Consider the following 15,310-nt stretch of genomic DNA (forward strand, 5'->3'; position numbering starts at 1 on the left):
GACAGGAAGTCCTGGGTGTCTCACTTTTTTCTGCCCTGTTGACTCAGCCCAGGACTGGAGAGAAGTGCTAATGGGCTTTCTCTCTTCTCAAGAGGGTTTTCTACAAAGGCTGTGAGAAGGGAAAGGTGCACAGAGGGCCAGGATGGAGAGCGGAACTATCAGGGCAGGGAATGTGGGCATCTCTTCTCCCCAGGGTGGCCTGGACAGGGTCTTGCCTTCTCTGCAGTCAGCAGCCCTGAGGATCCCTGCCCCCACTTCATTCTGGCCCCTGTTCCATCTTCTTCCTGGCACCTCACTTGTGTCCCCCAGCTCTGTGGCCACCCCCTTCATTTCCGGCTAGCGTGCCAGAATTCTGTAGCCCCTCATCCACATCAGCCTGGCAACCACTGGCCTTCCAGTTGCCTGGCAACCTCATTGACCACCAGACCAGACCTGGTTCGACACACTGCTCCGGGGCTGAGGGTGAGAGAGGCTGGCCCTGGTGATCAGCCTAGAGCGAGCCACAGGGTCCAAAGTCTGGGCACAGGCACCCCCATGTGGGTCTCGTTCCTATGCTGCCTCCCTCCTCCCCAGACCCATACCCACTCACTGGTCAAGGCATTGTGCTTGAGACTGGACGCCCCCTGAGGTCTCCAAATCTGACCTTCTGCATCCCCAAGCCTTGGAGACCACATTGGAAACAGCTGGGCACATTGCCCATCAGAGGAAGATGCTCTCTCTTTTCCAGAGTGCTCATCCAATTGGAACGTTGAATTGAGTTAATATGAAGACGGAGAGTAATTAGGAGCTAATCAGGATTTGGGGAAGGAGGGAGCTGATTCCTTTACAGAGATACTTTTACTTTTTTTTTAATTATAAAAATGATATATTCTGATTGTGCAAAATTCCCCCAGAAGAGAAATGTATAAAAGAGAAAGCTCTGTCTCAACCCCGACTTAACCAATATTAATAGTTTTGAGTGATTTGTTGTTAAAAATAGGCAACTTATTTTATAGAAAAGTACAATTAGGCAACATGATTTTTTTTCTTGATAATATATGTATATATAATCCATATAAGTATCTATTGTCTACTGTACATAACATGGAATGTACATAACACAGATCTGACTTATTATCTTCTCCCTTGAATAAAAGAGTTTCTGATGCACCCGAGTTTAAGGGAAGGGGCTGGGGCAGAATGGCAGGAACTGTGGCGCTGAGTGACAGCCCCAGCCTTCAGCCAAAAGAGCCATGTAGGCTCTTACATGGCGACCCCTCCCTCAAGGAGAGAGTGATCAAGCTGTCCCTGGGGCAGGGGACAGTCACTGGGTGACACCCTTCCCTAGCCCCAGCCAGATACTACCCTTAGCTGTAGCTTCAGGGCAAGGGGGCTGCCATACTGGGTCCTGTGGGAGGCCTTTCTAGGAGGCAAGCCAGGCTGGTTGGCTGTGTGGCAGCATGTGCCTTGTGGGGAGGGGCTGAGGTCAGGCACATATGCTGTGTGCTCAGGTGGATCATACCAGGCTTAGCATGTGCATTGCATGTAGTAGGCAGAGTCTGTTTGAAACTAGTTTCGAGATGATTCTCCCAGGCACCCTAAGTCAAGGACATTGTGCTCCTCTCTGAGGGCCCATACCTCTCAGAACTGGGAACCTGGGGCCCCTAGTTCTCTCTGCTTCCTCCCTGGGCCTGCTTCCTGCCCCCACCCAAACCTCTGAACTCCAGGAAGGATAAATTCGCTGCTCACAAACCCGCCGCTTAATTAATGTCTGGAACTAATGCCCCAATTTGCTCAATGATTCTGCTGCTCACCTCAGTGACAAATTTGTGTTGTTGTTGTTCTTTGGAAGCTTAAAATAGCAGGCGTGCCCTGGCTCCCGCTCAGATGGTTTCTTGTCTGGCTTCCCAGGGTGCCGGAGTCCTTTGCCCACTTGCTTACCTGCTGGGTGTCCCAGGGAGGCCAAGGCCCTAAGGGGTTGGGGAACTGTCCTGTAGCCACACAGCGAGTCTGGAATGCAGGAGACCGTTGTGTGTGTGTGTGTGTGTGTGTGTGTGTGTGTGTGTGTGTGTGTGTTTCACTGGCTGGCAGGGGCTCCCTGGGCCTGGATGGGGGACATGGGCAGAGCCAAGGGGCTCATGTTTGATTCCTCTCATCCTGCCCTGCCCCTGCAGACCCGCAGCTCGCGCCACCCTCAGGGAGCCCAGCCCGGGCTGGCAGACCAGGCAGCCAAGCTGTCATACGCCTCGGCTGAGTCGCTGGAGACCATGTCGGAGGCGGAGCTGCCCCTGGGCTTCAGTAGGATGAACCGCTTCCGACAGAGCCTGCCCCTCTCCCGCTCTGCCAGCCAGACCAAGCTGCGCTCGCCAGGTACTGCTGGCCCGGCCCATCCTCCTCCTGGCCACTGGCTCCTCCCTCTGCCCTGCTCACCCTACAACCCTTTTCAGCCCCTTCACCACTCCAGCTCTCCTTAACCGAACCCCTGGCTCCCTTCCCCACCTTCCCACCTCCCTGCCCCTCAGCAGTCTCCTCCCCTTGGGACCTTTCCCTCCTCGGCTTCTCCCCCACCCCTTCCCTCCCTCCCTTAGCAGCCCCTGCTCCATCCCTTTCTCTCCCAGCCTCCTCTCTCCCTCACCCCTTTCAGCAGCCCCCCCTTTCCTTCATCCCCCACTTGCTCACCTCTCTCCCCCTCAGCAACGACTCCCTCTGTGTCTGCCGGAGTCTGCCGCACCTGCTCCTGCCCCCAATTCCCTTTCCTCGTCCAGGCTCCTACCGGCCCGGGGTTGAGGAGGCGCCTTGAGGGGACGGCAGCATGAGGAGTGCATGGGTGCACCTGCACTCCGGGGCCGCGTCGGGCCTCAGACCCTGCCTCTGCAGGACCAGCGCGGCCCCCGAAGGCCCCCCTCGCTCTCCCAGCCGGCGTGGTGGTGGCGGTGGCGGCAGTGGTTCTGACAGCGGAGGTGGCCTCTCCTTTGCAGGGGTGCTGTTCCTGCAGTTCGGGGAGGAGACGCGGCGCGTGCACATCACGCACGAGGTCAGCAGCCTGGACACGCTGCACGCGCTCATCGCACACATGTTCCCGCAGAAGCTCACCATGGGCATGCTTAAGTCGCCCAACACCGCCATCCTCATCAAGGACGAGGCTCGCAACGTCTTCTACGAGCTGGAGGACGTCCGGTGGGCGTGGCCCCGGGGGGAGGGGTGGGCTTCCCCAGGCTCCTCCTCTGCCGGGGCCTCGACTCCGCGGCTCTTTCCCTCCCCAGCCCCGTCCTGACCCAACCTCAGCCCTTCTCTCCTTCCTCGGTCATCCAACCCCCTCCCCTCTAAATCATCCACCCCTGCTGGCTCATTTTGGCTTGAGCTAACCTGAGAAGGGTGCACGGGGCCGACTAGCTGGACGGGGTGGAGGGTGCGGAGTGTGTGTTGGTGGCAGGCAGTCTGAGGCACTGAGCAAGAAGCTAGGAAGCGGTTGGGGCTCTTGGCCCCTCTTGCCACCCCTCTTCCCTCTTCCTGTAGTAGCTAGCAGTCCTTATCGCAGGGCTGAGGCATGGTGACCCGTTGCACCTTCCCCTTCCCCCCAGGGACATCCAGGACCGAAGTATTATCAAGATCTATAGGAAGGAGCCTCTTTACGCCGCTTTCCCTGGCTCACACCTTACCAACGGGGACCTCCGGGTATGGCTGGGGATCCCCAGGGCACTGGGGAGGCTGGGCAGATGGGGTCCAGGAGCAGAGTCTAGTTACTTGTCAACAGGGATGACGGCCAGTTTTTGGAGAAGGGAACATAGAGGCTGAAGCAGAGGGTGGCTTCCACTAATTGTGGTCATGGAAGGGTCCTTCCCCTCATCTTCCATGCCCCCCCCCTCCATTCAGGATTTTTCCAACAGGCCTCTAGGTATTGTAGGGGTCCTCTATCAGAAACTACTGCTTCCCTTCTTGCTTCCCCAACCCTCGCGACAGGGTGGGCCGCGGGTTGCCCCTCTAGTGCCTCTCCATCTGCCACTTCTTCCTCCATGTTGGGAGCCCTGATGGGAAAGGGGCCCAAATACAGCGGCAGCGAGGTAAGGCAGAGGACAGAAGGGACTTCCTAAGCATCAGGGGGAAGATGCTGTCTCCTTAAGCAAGGCGCAAGGGATCCCCTTTGTGACCAGCACTGTGGGGTTCTGGGACTGTCTTCTGCGCAGAGAGAGATGGTGTATGCCTCGCGGGAGTCGTCGCCCACACGGCGTCTCAACAACCTGTCGCCGGCGCCGCACCTGGCGTCCAGCTCTCCGCCCCCGGGGCTGCCGTCGGGGCTGCCTTCGGGGCTGCAGTCGGGCTCGCCGTCGCGTTCGCGCCTCTCCTACGCCGGGGGGCGCCCGCCCTCCTACGCTGGCAGCCCGGTGCACCACGCGGCGGAGCGGCTGGGGGGCGCCCCAGCCGCCCAGGGCGTCAGCCCCAGCCCCAGCGCCATCTTGGAGCGGCGCGACGTGAAGCCGGACGAGGACCTGGCAGGCAAGGCGGGCGGCATGGTGCTGGTGAAGGGCGAGGGCCTGTACGCCGACCCCTACGGGTTGCTCCACGAGGGTCGCCTGAGCCTGGCCGCGGCCGCCGGCGACCCGTTCGCCTACCCGGGGGCCAGCGGCCTCTACAAGCGCGGCTCGGTGCGCTCGCTCAGCACCTACTCGGCCGCGGCGCTGCAGTCCGACCTGGAGGACTCGCTGTACAAGGCGGCGGGCGGTGGCCCGCTCTACGGCGACGGCTACGGCTTCCGCCTGCCGCCCTCGTCGCCTCAGAAGCTGGCCGATGTGGCGGCGCCCCCCGGAGGCCCCCAGCCTCCGCACAGCCCCTACTCGGGGCCGCCCAGCCGCGGCTCGCCGGTGCGCCAGTCTTTCCGCAAAGACTCGGGCTCCTCGTCGGTCTTCGCAGAGAGCCCCGGAGGCAAGACCCGCAGCACGGGGGGCTCCTCGACGGCCGGAGCTCCCCCTCCCGAGCTCTTCCCCGGGCCTGGGGAGCGCCCGCTCGTTGGGTTTGGGCCGCCGGTGCCAGCCAAGGACACGGAGACCAGGTGAGGGACGCTCACGAGGCCTCGGGGCTCTTAGGGGTGGGGTGGAATGAGGGGACAACGGCAGAGCCTGTGGCAGGATTGTGTCCTGGACTGTGAGGCCCCAGGGTCCTTTGTAGACCTGGAGTCTTGAGGGTTCAGGGGAATTATTTGACTGTGGCAGGAAAGGCACTGGAGAGATGGACAGGCCATTTTCCTTCCTTCTGCAAGATCTGGGGGTTAGATGAGAGGGCCTCAGACAAGGTCTCTGGAAACCTGGGTTTGCATCTGTTCCCTGAACCTCAGTTTCCGCAACAAAAACAAGCTGAACCAGCATTCTAGTGCTTTTCTTGCTCAGAGTTTGCAGCCATGAGAGCTGTCCAGCACACGGTCGGCTGAAGTCCACTGGGGAGGGGGTGCTGCCCAGAAATAGGGATGGGCAGAGAGGTATACCGTTAGGTAGCCTCCAAGCTGGGGAACCCTTGCGCATTATTCAGCTCCATCCTAAGGGTGCAGGGCTGGAGGAGGTACCCAGAGCATTGACCCATCCCGTTCTGTCCTCAGGCAGTGTTGCCAAGAGATGAGAAGCAATTCACATTCACACAGCTATCTTGTGGCTTGTGTGCCAGGCACTGCACTGGGTACTGTGGATGCCGAGCTGGGCAAACCTGGTTCCTGCCTTGTCTAGTGGGGGTGACACATTAAAAAAATACTTGTAATTCCCTTGGGAGGGTATATATATATGTGGTGTGGGAGGAGGGACTCCTTAAAGCTACTGGGGCTCTGGGATGGCTTCAGGGAGGACATAGGGAGGAGGGCATGTCAGGAAAGGGCACAAGAGGCCTGGTAGTGGGGCCCATTAGGGAGCCAGTAGTGAGAGATGGGGCTGGCAAGGGAGGGGGGTGACTGTCAGATGGAAAGGGGCCTTACCAATGTTAGGTGGGGGACTGTGGGCTTGAACCTTTGGCATTGGGGCCCTCTGAATTGCCTGTGTGCTGGTGGCTGAGGAGGGAATGGTATTTCCTCTAATTACCAATCTTAAGAATGAGGGGCTGGGCAAGAGGGACCCCAAGCCCAGAGAAGGGATTGCTCAGAGCCACCACCCTCTCCAGGGAGCGCATGGAGGCCATGGAGAAGCAGATTGCCAGCCTCACAGGCCTGGTACAGAGCGCCCTACTACGAGGCTCGGAGCCTGAGACCCCCAGGTAAGGTTCTTCTTTAAACACCACTGCCAGGGCTTATGGTTGGGGCAAGAGGAAGGGAAAGTGGGCAGCAGCAGCACTAGGACCAGCTCTGCCAATGTCGCAGTGTGTGACTCTGGGTGAGCCCTTTTCCTTCTCTGGGATTCTATCCTGACATCAGGGAACTGGAGGCGATTATGTTAAAGTCTCACTCAGCTTTGACGGTCTGGGGTCAGCCTGGACCCTCTGATGGCCCTTTTTTTCCCTGTGCCACAGCGAGAAGATCGAAGGCTCCAATGGAGCAGGCACCCCCTCAGCACGTGAGTGTACTTGCCTTCTCCGAGCCTCACATTCCTATCTGTAAAGTGGGAATTAAACCATCAGCTACATCACTGGGCTTCGGTGGATCAATGAGCAGTCACCTTAGCCCAAGATGGCTTTGCCCTGGTGCTTTGCTCCTCACAGAAGGGCTGACCCACTAGTTGGGGCAGGGGGTCAGAGCCACGTGCTTCTCTGGCTACTGTGAGGATCAGGGGTGGGAAAGGCCTTGTCCTGGCCCCTTGCAGGCTCAAGGTTTGTTGTCTTTCTCCCATCCTCGTGGTCCCTCTCTGCAGCCTGTGGGTCAGGCAGCCGGAGCAGCGGCGCCACCCCAGTGTCCGGCCCTCCCCCGCCCTCGGCCGGCAGCACTCCTGCGGGGCAGCCCACGGCCCTCAGCCGTTTGCAGATGCAGCTGCACCTGCGTGGCCTACAGAACAGCACCAGCGACCTGCGCAGCCAACTTCAGCAATTGCGAAAGCTCCAGGTACTGCCGGCTGCGGGGCCTCGCCCCGTGCCCGCCCCCTCAAGCCCCTCCCCGACAGACCCCACCCACTCGCGCCGAAAACCCTTCCTACAGGTCGCCCCATGCCCTACGCTCTCATCGGAGTTCCTTGCGGGTCACTGGGCCGTTCTGCGAACCCTTTCTCCCCTTACCCTTCCTCACGCTCCCGCTCGCTCGCTGAATCTCTGCTCCCTCACTGAGCCCCACCGCTCGCCCTTGTTCCCCTCACTACGCCCTCTTTCCCCTTCCCTGAATACTCACCGTTCTCCTGGAGCCCCAGTCCACCCCACTGAGCCCCTTCCCCCTGTCAGTATCCCTCAGGGCAGTCCCAATTCCTTCTTTCCCAGCATTCTTTCTCCCCTCCACTCCCTTGGGCGGAAGCCCTCGCCCACCACCCCTTCCTGAGTCCGCACAGTCTTCCCCGCTCTGCCCCGCCTGGCAGATGGTCCCACCAGTCAGGAGCCTGGCATCGCTGTGCCCGCTCCTCGAGAGGGCCTTGGGGCCCGTCAGGTGAGAATAATGAGCAGAGACAGGCTGGAGAGGGGGCAGAGAGTTGCCATCTGGGCAGCGGGTAAGATCTCACCCACCCCGTCATTGCCCCAACTCGGCCTTAGAAGTTAAGTTGATCTTGCGCCAGCCACGGAAGTTCTATCAAACCCCAGGGCTCAAGTCTTTCATCGAAGCCACGGCCCTGCAGCCGCAAGGTCGGCACGGTCCTACATAGGGCTACCTCTTGCCCCCGCGAATATGCCCATCCGGTTCTCCTGACTCTATTTCCGCGGCCCGTAACCTTGTCCTCCGCCCCCGTCCATCAGCCCTTTGCTGCTGCTCACGGCCACAGCCACGCAGCCGCATGTTCTGCATTCCCCAATTTAGCACTTCTCCCTCCACGATCCCCGTGCCGTTCTCCTCCTGCCTCTATTCTTCCCCAGGGTTTAGTCCTGGGCCTCCGCTTCTCCCATCCCGCCCTTTCGCTGCTGCTCACGGCCGCAGCCGAGCAGCCCCTTCTTCTGTGGAGCCGGCCCAGCATCGGGCTGTCCTCTGCCCGCCTCCCCCCGCCCCCCCCGCCCCCCCCCGCCCCGGCTCTTCCCCTGCCGAACACTTCCATCATGCTGCGGGTCCATCCCGATGGACCCACCCGGGTCCATCGGTCCCTCTGCGTCCCGCAGCTACAAAACCTGGAGTCGCTGCGCGCGCTGCTGAAGGGCACAGAGGCGGAGCTGAGCATGCGCGTGTCGGAGGCGGCGCGGCGGCAGGAGGACCCGCTGCAGCGGCAGCGCACCCTGGTGGAGGAGGAGCGGCTGCGCTATCTCAACGATGAGGAGCTCATTACCCAGCAGCTCAAGTGAGGCTGGGCTCCCGGGCGGAGGAGGGAGGGCCGGGGGAGCGGCCCGGGCCGCAACCTGGTTTCCCTGGGAGGCGCAACTCCCTTCCTTCTGAATCACAGGTGACGTTGGTCTGGTCTGAAGCCTGATTTCCTTCTCCTCTGTGGCTTGATTTCTCTGTGACCCACAAACCTTTGGCCATCTGGCACAATTCCCTGATTTCTTTTCTTTTTCTGGCTTGATGCCCTGTTTTTGCTATGTTTTTGCTTCCTCGTGGTCCACAGTCTGGCTTCCCCCTGACCTTACTTTCATGTGGCCAGCTGCAGGATTCCACTCTGTCCTCTGTCTGCTTTAATTCTGTCCCATGACCTATACAGAGTGACCCTTGGGTAGCTGCAACTGCCACCACTCCAATTCCCTGATCTTTGAGACCAGGTATTGCCAAGGAAAACCTTCCTCCCGACCTGGTGCTGCTAAAACAAGGCTCTATCTTTTTCAGAAAGAGTGAGGAATAGAGAACACCCAGCTCCCAAATGCTTAGACATGGAAGGGTTAACGGGAGACAGTCCTCTGATCCAAATTTAGCAAATGGCTGTCTGGCCAAGATCCCATTGTCTGGCACTGTTGAAGGGAGAAGCTGCCTTTTGCTGTCCATCCACTGAGTGGGCACCCCCACCCCACAGCAGCCTTCTCTTGTCAGTCACTGGGGTCTGCTCCTTTCTCTGGCCTCCCTCTTGGTGGCACAGGGCACAAAGGGACCCGAGGTCCAGCTCCAGCATTGAGAGACTATGTGATCAGGACAGTTTCTGCCCTCCTCTGCGCTTCAGCTTCCTTATCTGTGCCCAGTATTGAGATTTTTGCAGTTCTCTCCAGGCAAGGCTTGGGTTCTACTGGACAGTGACTTGGGGAGCCAGGAGAGGCTTCTCAGAAGAGCCCAGCTTGCAAAAGGGGCTCCTTGAGAAGGGTCCCTACTTCTCAGCCTTGGGCCCACACAGCCTGTGTACTTCAGGGGAGTGGAAAGCAAAGAGTCCTGTGACCCCTTGTGGCTGTGATGAAGTAAGGGACCCTATCACTTGGAAATAAGCTGGCAGCAGCCACCCCATCATTTCAGGTGTGAAAGCTTAGTGACAACCTCAGTCAGATCTCCAAGTAGACTGGCAGCTGTCACTGCCCCCCCACCCAGAGAATTCCATTTACCCAACTTTTCTGTCCTCTCCTTGCCCCTTTTCACTCAGCACAGAGGAGCTGGGTTGGGATTTTTAAAAGGAAGTTTACTGAGACATTAAAGGAAAATAAAAGAAAATATTAAAGCACAGAGGCAGAAGAGATGAAAGGACAGATTTAAGCTTTTGTCATAGGAGCGTCTGGTCCTCTGCCTCCCCGGGGCCTCAGTTCTCTGGAAGCACACAGACTCCCTACCCTCTGTCCTGTTATCAAACCCCCTGTTCAAGCTGCTCACTTGAGAGAGTTTGGGGGCTGATCCATTGCTTCTGGTAGGATTCTCCATGCACTTTGAAGGGGTTCCTGCCTTTTTGGGGGGTGGCCTGGGCTGGGCTGGACATCAGCCCTGCAGTGGCTCTGGCTTGGCTATGAGAGCCCTCCCTGCCAGCTCCCATAGCCTCCCTGGGCATTAGGTTGACCAGCAGGCCCATCCTTACCCCTGCTCTGGCTGCAGCTCCTGTATGCTTTGCTCTTGCTCTGCTTTGCTCTGCCCCTTCCTCTTGCCCCAGCATCTTGCTGGAAGTTAAAGCCAATTCCGTGCTTCATTCAGCGTGGCTCTCTCACCTGTTTTTCTAGCCAAGCACTTGAGCTCTGTCTAGACGTTGCTCTGAGGGGTACCCTTTGCTGACTTGAGACCTTTTGGCCTCTGGAGCCTAACTTGGACTAAGCCAGCACAGGCTTTGTAGGCCTGCCAACTGCACAGCCACATAGGGCCCCATGCTCCTAATGGCTCCATGCTCTGCTGTTGTTATCTTGAAATTCTATTTTTTTTAAGATTTTATTTATTTATTTGTCAGAGAGAGAGACAGACAGACAGAGAGCACAAGCAGAGGGAGTGACAGAGGGAGAAGGGAGAAGCAGACACCCAGCTGAGCAGGGAACCTGATTCGGGACTCCATCCCAGGCGCCTGGGATCATGACCTGAGCCGAAGGCAGACGCTTAACGACTGAGCCACCCAGGCATCCCTATCTTGAAATTCTTAATAATTTTTTAACTAGGAGCAAAAACTTCATTTTCCATTGGGCCCCATAAATTATAGAGCTGGCTCTCTCCTGCCCCTGTGCTCTCCACTCCTCCAGGACTGAACCTGGGAAGGGGAAAGCCCAGCCACTTTCTGCTAATGGTGGCTAGACTTGGACCAGTCTGGGGCTCATTTGCAGAGCCTGTCCAAATCAGCCCTTCCAAAATTTTGGCAGGTTTCTTGATCAGAAAATCGAGGTGCTAATTGAGCCTAAAGAGGACCTAGTCCTGCCCGAGAGTTGCAGTGCTGTGTCCTCCCAAAGGCTTACCTGAGTCCTCCTTTAAATGAGAGTCTCTCTCCCCCCTCGGAGCGATGTTCGGGGGTGACCATTTTACAAAACCAGGACACCCTGAGCCAGCCAGGTGTCACACACAGCAGGGAAGAACAGTGGTTCTTTCCCACGTGGCAGAGCATGGACTGGGCAGGACAGGGATGGGTATGGCGTGATCCAGTGGCTGAAGTCAGACATGAGTAGATTCTGCTTTGCCACAAAATAGTTGTATAACCTTTGACAAGCCACTTCATCTCCCTGCGCCTTTTTTTTTTTTTTTTAATGCCAAAACTCATTGTATTAGTTAGGGTAACTGCTATAACAAATCATATAATGGTTCAAAAGTAACGGACCTATCCTTTTTTTTCTCACGGAACAATACTGGGTGGGTTAGTGAACGACCCTCCTCCATGCAACCATTCAGGGACCTGGGCTAATGGAGGTTTGGCCATCTTCAATATGTGCCTTCCAAGATCATGCACGGGGTCGTTGCCTTTCAACCCATAGGAAGGGGAAAGGAGCATGGAGGAGCTTCTGTAGGAGGTGTTTATGGGATGGCCTGGAGGCAGCATGTTCCTCTTCAACTCCTATTGCATTGGCTGGACCTGAGTCGTGGCCATTTCTAACCTCAAGGGAGGCTGGGAAATGTAGTCTGGTGTCTGAGCTCCGGTTTGTGTGTAAACGGGAGGCACTAATGGCTTCCACGCCCAGGATTGCTGGTGAGGATTAAATAAGGTAATGAAAGTGGAGGGCTGCCCATGGCACCTGGTGTACAGTAAGTGCTCAGAACAAGAGAGCGCTTCAGATGGCAGTGCTTGCTGAGTCACAGGATTTTGTCCTTGCTCCAGGGTGGTCTTTTCATCCACTAGTTGGATGGAGATGTATAGGCATGCTGATAAGGTTTGCTAGTGACACAGCGCTTTGAGGGGGAGCAAATCTGTTGGATGGTAGAACTGCTATTCGAAAGTTGTTTCCACCTGGATTGTTGAGCTTAAATCCTGCAGATGGGATGTGACAAGGATGTATGTAAAGTCCTGCATGTGGGTCAGGGATGTCAGTGACTCAAGTCACAGAATCGAGATGACCTGCCAGGGCTGCAGTCCCTTCTTTCACTTATCCATTCATTCCACAATTATTTACCAGACATCTACTCTGCTCCAGGCACCGGGCCAGGTCCTGGCACTTGGAGACGAATCCAGAAGACATGATCCTTGCCTGCCAGGAGCTACACAGCCCAGCTTGCAAGAGCTCTGAGGGTTTGTGAGGCAGGAAGCAGACCCCCAACCCCAAGTGTAGGGAGTGGGGGAGCAGTTCCCACTGAGACCTGAGGGAGGAGTGGGGATTAGTCACACTTGTGTGGGTATGTGTGCATGTGTGTGAGTGTGTGTGTGTGTGTGTGTGTGTGTGTGTGTGTGTGTGTGTGTGTGTGAATGGAGTGTTCTAGGCAGAGGAAATGGCATTATAAAGGCCCAGAGAGGGCAGCATATACAAGGACCTTGGAGAAGTTGTGGACAGTTCTAAACAAAAGCAAGCCAGATGATGACAGGGGATGTGGCTGGAGGGAAACTAAGAGCAGCCCCCAGGGACTGACCCTTTACCACCCTTTTCCCATTTGCATTGGCTCACTTATTTTGTTTTAAGATTTTATTTATTTATTTGAGAGAGAGAGAGCACAAACAGGGGGAGAGGCACAGGGAGGGAGAAGCAGGCTCCCAGCTGAGTAGGGAGCCCAACTCAGGGCTTGATCGCAGGACTCTGGGATCATGACCTGAGCCAAAGGCAGACGCTTAACCACTTAACCATCTGAGCCACCCAGGCGCCCCTGCATTGGCTCATTTAATCTTTGCAATGACCCCTGGAGGGAAGAACTCTTACTACCCCCATTTTTTGGATGAGGAGGTTGCAGCCCGAACATAGTAGGTATTTTGTCCGAGATCTCTCTGCTGGGTGGGGCAGAGCTGGATTGGCATTTGGATCTGTCTGACTCTAGAGCCAAGTCTTCACCTACTACCCTCATGCCCTTCTTCACTTGGTGTTTAGCCTCAGGATGACGGGATCCGTGTAGGGTTCAACACAGGGGGGAATGACGTGGTGTGACTTACATTTTAGAAAGATGTGGGGTTTAAAACGGTACAAGCTCAGCATAAAGCCTCTGACAGTTGAAAGCACTTTCGTCCTCAAGGAAAGAGGCTGAGCGTCTGGAGAGCTGGGAAAGGGTAAGGGGGCGTGGCTGTGCCTCTGCTCAGGAGAAGGGACCTCGGAGGGGCACGTGCAGCCAGCGGCCTGCAGTTCCCTGAAAGGCCACCGGGTTCTCTGCTGCTTCCTCGGCAGAATGAGAACCAGAGGATGCAAGTTATAGGGAGAGAGATTTGGGTTGATGTTGCTAAGGAGCGAACTTCGACGGCGCTGGGAGGGCACGGGCAGGGGGGACCCAGGGCACCTATTAGGGAACTCGTCTGAAGTCTTATCTCTGGGGTTTGGCATTTCTGATTTCATTTGGGCATGTAGCCTGGTGGATGGCTTTTAATTTTGATCTGACTGGTGGCCTCATTTCTTGCCATTTGCCCAATTTCAGGGGGCTGGGCTGGGGCCAGAGGGGCTGAGGGGGTCTCTCTTTGGTTGCAGTGACCTGGAGAAGTCGGTGGAGAAGATCCAGCGGGATGTGTCACACAACCACCGGCTGGTGCCGGGGCCGGAGCTGGAGGAGAAGGCCCTGGTGCTGAAGCAGCTCGGGGAGACGCTGACCGAGCTCAAGGGTGAGCCCAGAGGCGAGGAGGCGAGAGTGTGGCTTGCGGTCCAGGCTGGAAGTCCCTGCTGCGCCCCCACGCCCAGCCCCACCCCCAGGCACTGCCCTCCTGCTGCCCATCCTCCCTTGTCCTTGGAGCTGCTCCCTCCCCAGCTCACTCCTCTGGTCCCCTCAGCTCACTTCCCAGGCCTGCAGAGCAAGATGCGGGTTGTGCTGCGTGTGGAGGTGGAGGCCGTGAAGTTCCTGAAGGAGGAGCCACAGCGCCTGGACGGGCTTCTCAAACGCTGCCGTGGGGTCACAGACATGCTGGCCCAGATCCGAAGGTCTTTCCCTCCCTGACCTCTTATCTCTGACCTCCGATTTCCCAGGAGGTCACACGCCGGGCATTGATAGATTAGCCTGACCCCTTACCCTGACTCCTCTAGAGGTCACTGGTGTGCCAACTGGATCCGTACCTCCCCGCTGACCTGTGACCCCTGGCACGGTGTAGGCTTTGCTCTCCCTGATGCTGGATGAGGTCACTCCTCTCCAGGCCCCTCCATCTGTCCTGCAAGCTCTCAGAGCCCTCCTCGCACCCTGCCTCCCCCAGGCCAGGCTTCGCTTGCATGGGGCCACCAACATGCGGGCCTCACAACTGCTCCTGACTCTCCCAACCCCAGGCAAGTGGACGAAGGTGTGTGGCCACCCCCCAACAACCTCCTGAATCAGTCCCCCAAGAAGGTGACGGCTGAGACAGACTTCAACAAGAGCTTGGACTTCGAAATGCCACCCCCCAGCCCTCCACTGAACCTCCACGAGCTGAGTGGACCGGCCGAGGGAGCCCCTCCTACTCCCAAGGGGAGCAACCCCACCAAAGGCCTGGATGCTGCTGGCAAGAGAAGCGTGGACAAGGCTGTGTCTGTTGAGGTGCTGGGCCCAGGACTGGGGGGTGCATGACCTCAGCTCACACATTCTTACCACCGTCCTAGACTGGGAAGTGCCAAAACGTGGGTACTTTTTCCTGGGGGAGAAGGAAGTCTGAGAGACACGTTGATGGTGGCATGAGTTCTTCCAGACAGAAAAACATTTTCTAAAACGATAACAATCAAGGCAGTGTGGTGTTGGCCTAAGAATAGACTGTGTGGTCAATGAAACAGAGTAGAATGTTCCAAAATAGGGCTAAGTATTATCAAGAGAGTAGTATATAATGGTGGTGGCATTCCAGACTTACAGGGAAAGCAGAGAATACTCAAGAAGTCTGAGGGTCCCCCAAATTTCCTTCTCCATTCCTGGCACGTGTGGCTGGGGCAAGGGGCTGCAGCCCCTGTTCAGGGCTGACCCCCGCTCCTCGTTTCCAGGCTGCTGAGCGAGACTGGGAGGAGAAGCGAGCAGCTCTCACCCAGTACAGCGCCAAGGACATCAACCGGCTGCTGGAAGAGACACAGGCAGAGCTGCTGAAGGCCATCCCTGACCTGGACTGTGCGAGCAAGGCCCACCCAGGCCTGGCCCCCACCCCTGACCACAAGCCCCCCAAAGTCCCCCATGGCCAGAAGGCAGCCCCGCGAACAGAGCCAAGTGGAAGGAGGGGCTCAGGTATGGGGGCCGGTAGGGGACTGGTGAAGAGCCCAGAAGAGGGGAACCCCATCTTCAGGAGCTCTCGGGTTGATGGGGGAGGCACCTGGGCGGGAGAATCTCTGGGGTCAGACTACCGGAGAGGGGAGGTGCTGGGGCCTCAGCAGCCTG

At 57.4% G+C, this 15,310-nt stretch overlaps 1 protein-coding gene across 2 annotated transcripts in view; it reads left to right on the forward strand.

Annotated features, from left to right (window-relative positions):
- The window catches only part of SRCIN1 (SRC kinase signaling inhibitor 1), a 64,809-nt gene that overhangs the window by 35,927 nt on the left and 13,572 nt on the right, over nucleotides 1-15,310 (forward strand). For both annotated transcript variants that reach the window (XM_088028292.1, XM_088028293.1), the window contains 12 exons: nucleotides 2,154-2,349; nucleotides 2,958-3,156; nucleotides 3,561-3,654; nucleotides 4,164-5,026; nucleotides 6,115-6,207; nucleotides 6,460-6,503; nucleotides 6,798-6,985; nucleotides 8,173-8,348; nucleotides 13,468-13,598; nucleotides 13,764-13,911; nucleotides 14,248-14,494; nucleotides 14,926-15,160. In XM_088028292.1, coding sequence (XP_087884418.1) covers nucleotides 2,154-2,349; nucleotides 2,958-3,156; nucleotides 3,561-3,654; nucleotides 4,164-5,026; nucleotides 6,115-6,207; nucleotides 6,460-6,503; nucleotides 6,798-6,985; nucleotides 8,173-8,348; nucleotides 13,468-13,598; nucleotides 13,764-13,911; nucleotides 14,248-14,494; nucleotides 14,926-15,160 — 2,614 coding nt within the window. The remainder of the gene's footprint in view (nucleotides 1-2,153; nucleotides 2,350-2,957; nucleotides 3,157-3,560; nucleotides 3,655-4,163; nucleotides 5,027-6,114; nucleotides 6,208-6,459; nucleotides 6,504-6,797; nucleotides 6,986-8,172; nucleotides 8,349-13,467; nucleotides 13,599-13,763; nucleotides 13,912-14,247; nucleotides 14,495-14,925; nucleotides 15,161-15,310) is intronic.

This window comes from Eumetopias jubatus, unplaced genomic scaffold (assembly GCF_037043125.1).
Source record: "Eumetopias jubatus isolate StellerSeaLion01/CBP00866 unplaced genomic scaffold, mEumJub1_p1.0 scaffold_10, whole genome shotgun sequence".
In the NCBI taxonomy this organism is placed as follows: domain Eukaryota; kingdom Metazoa; phylum Chordata; class Mammalia; order Carnivora; family Otariidae; genus Eumetopias; species Eumetopias jubatus.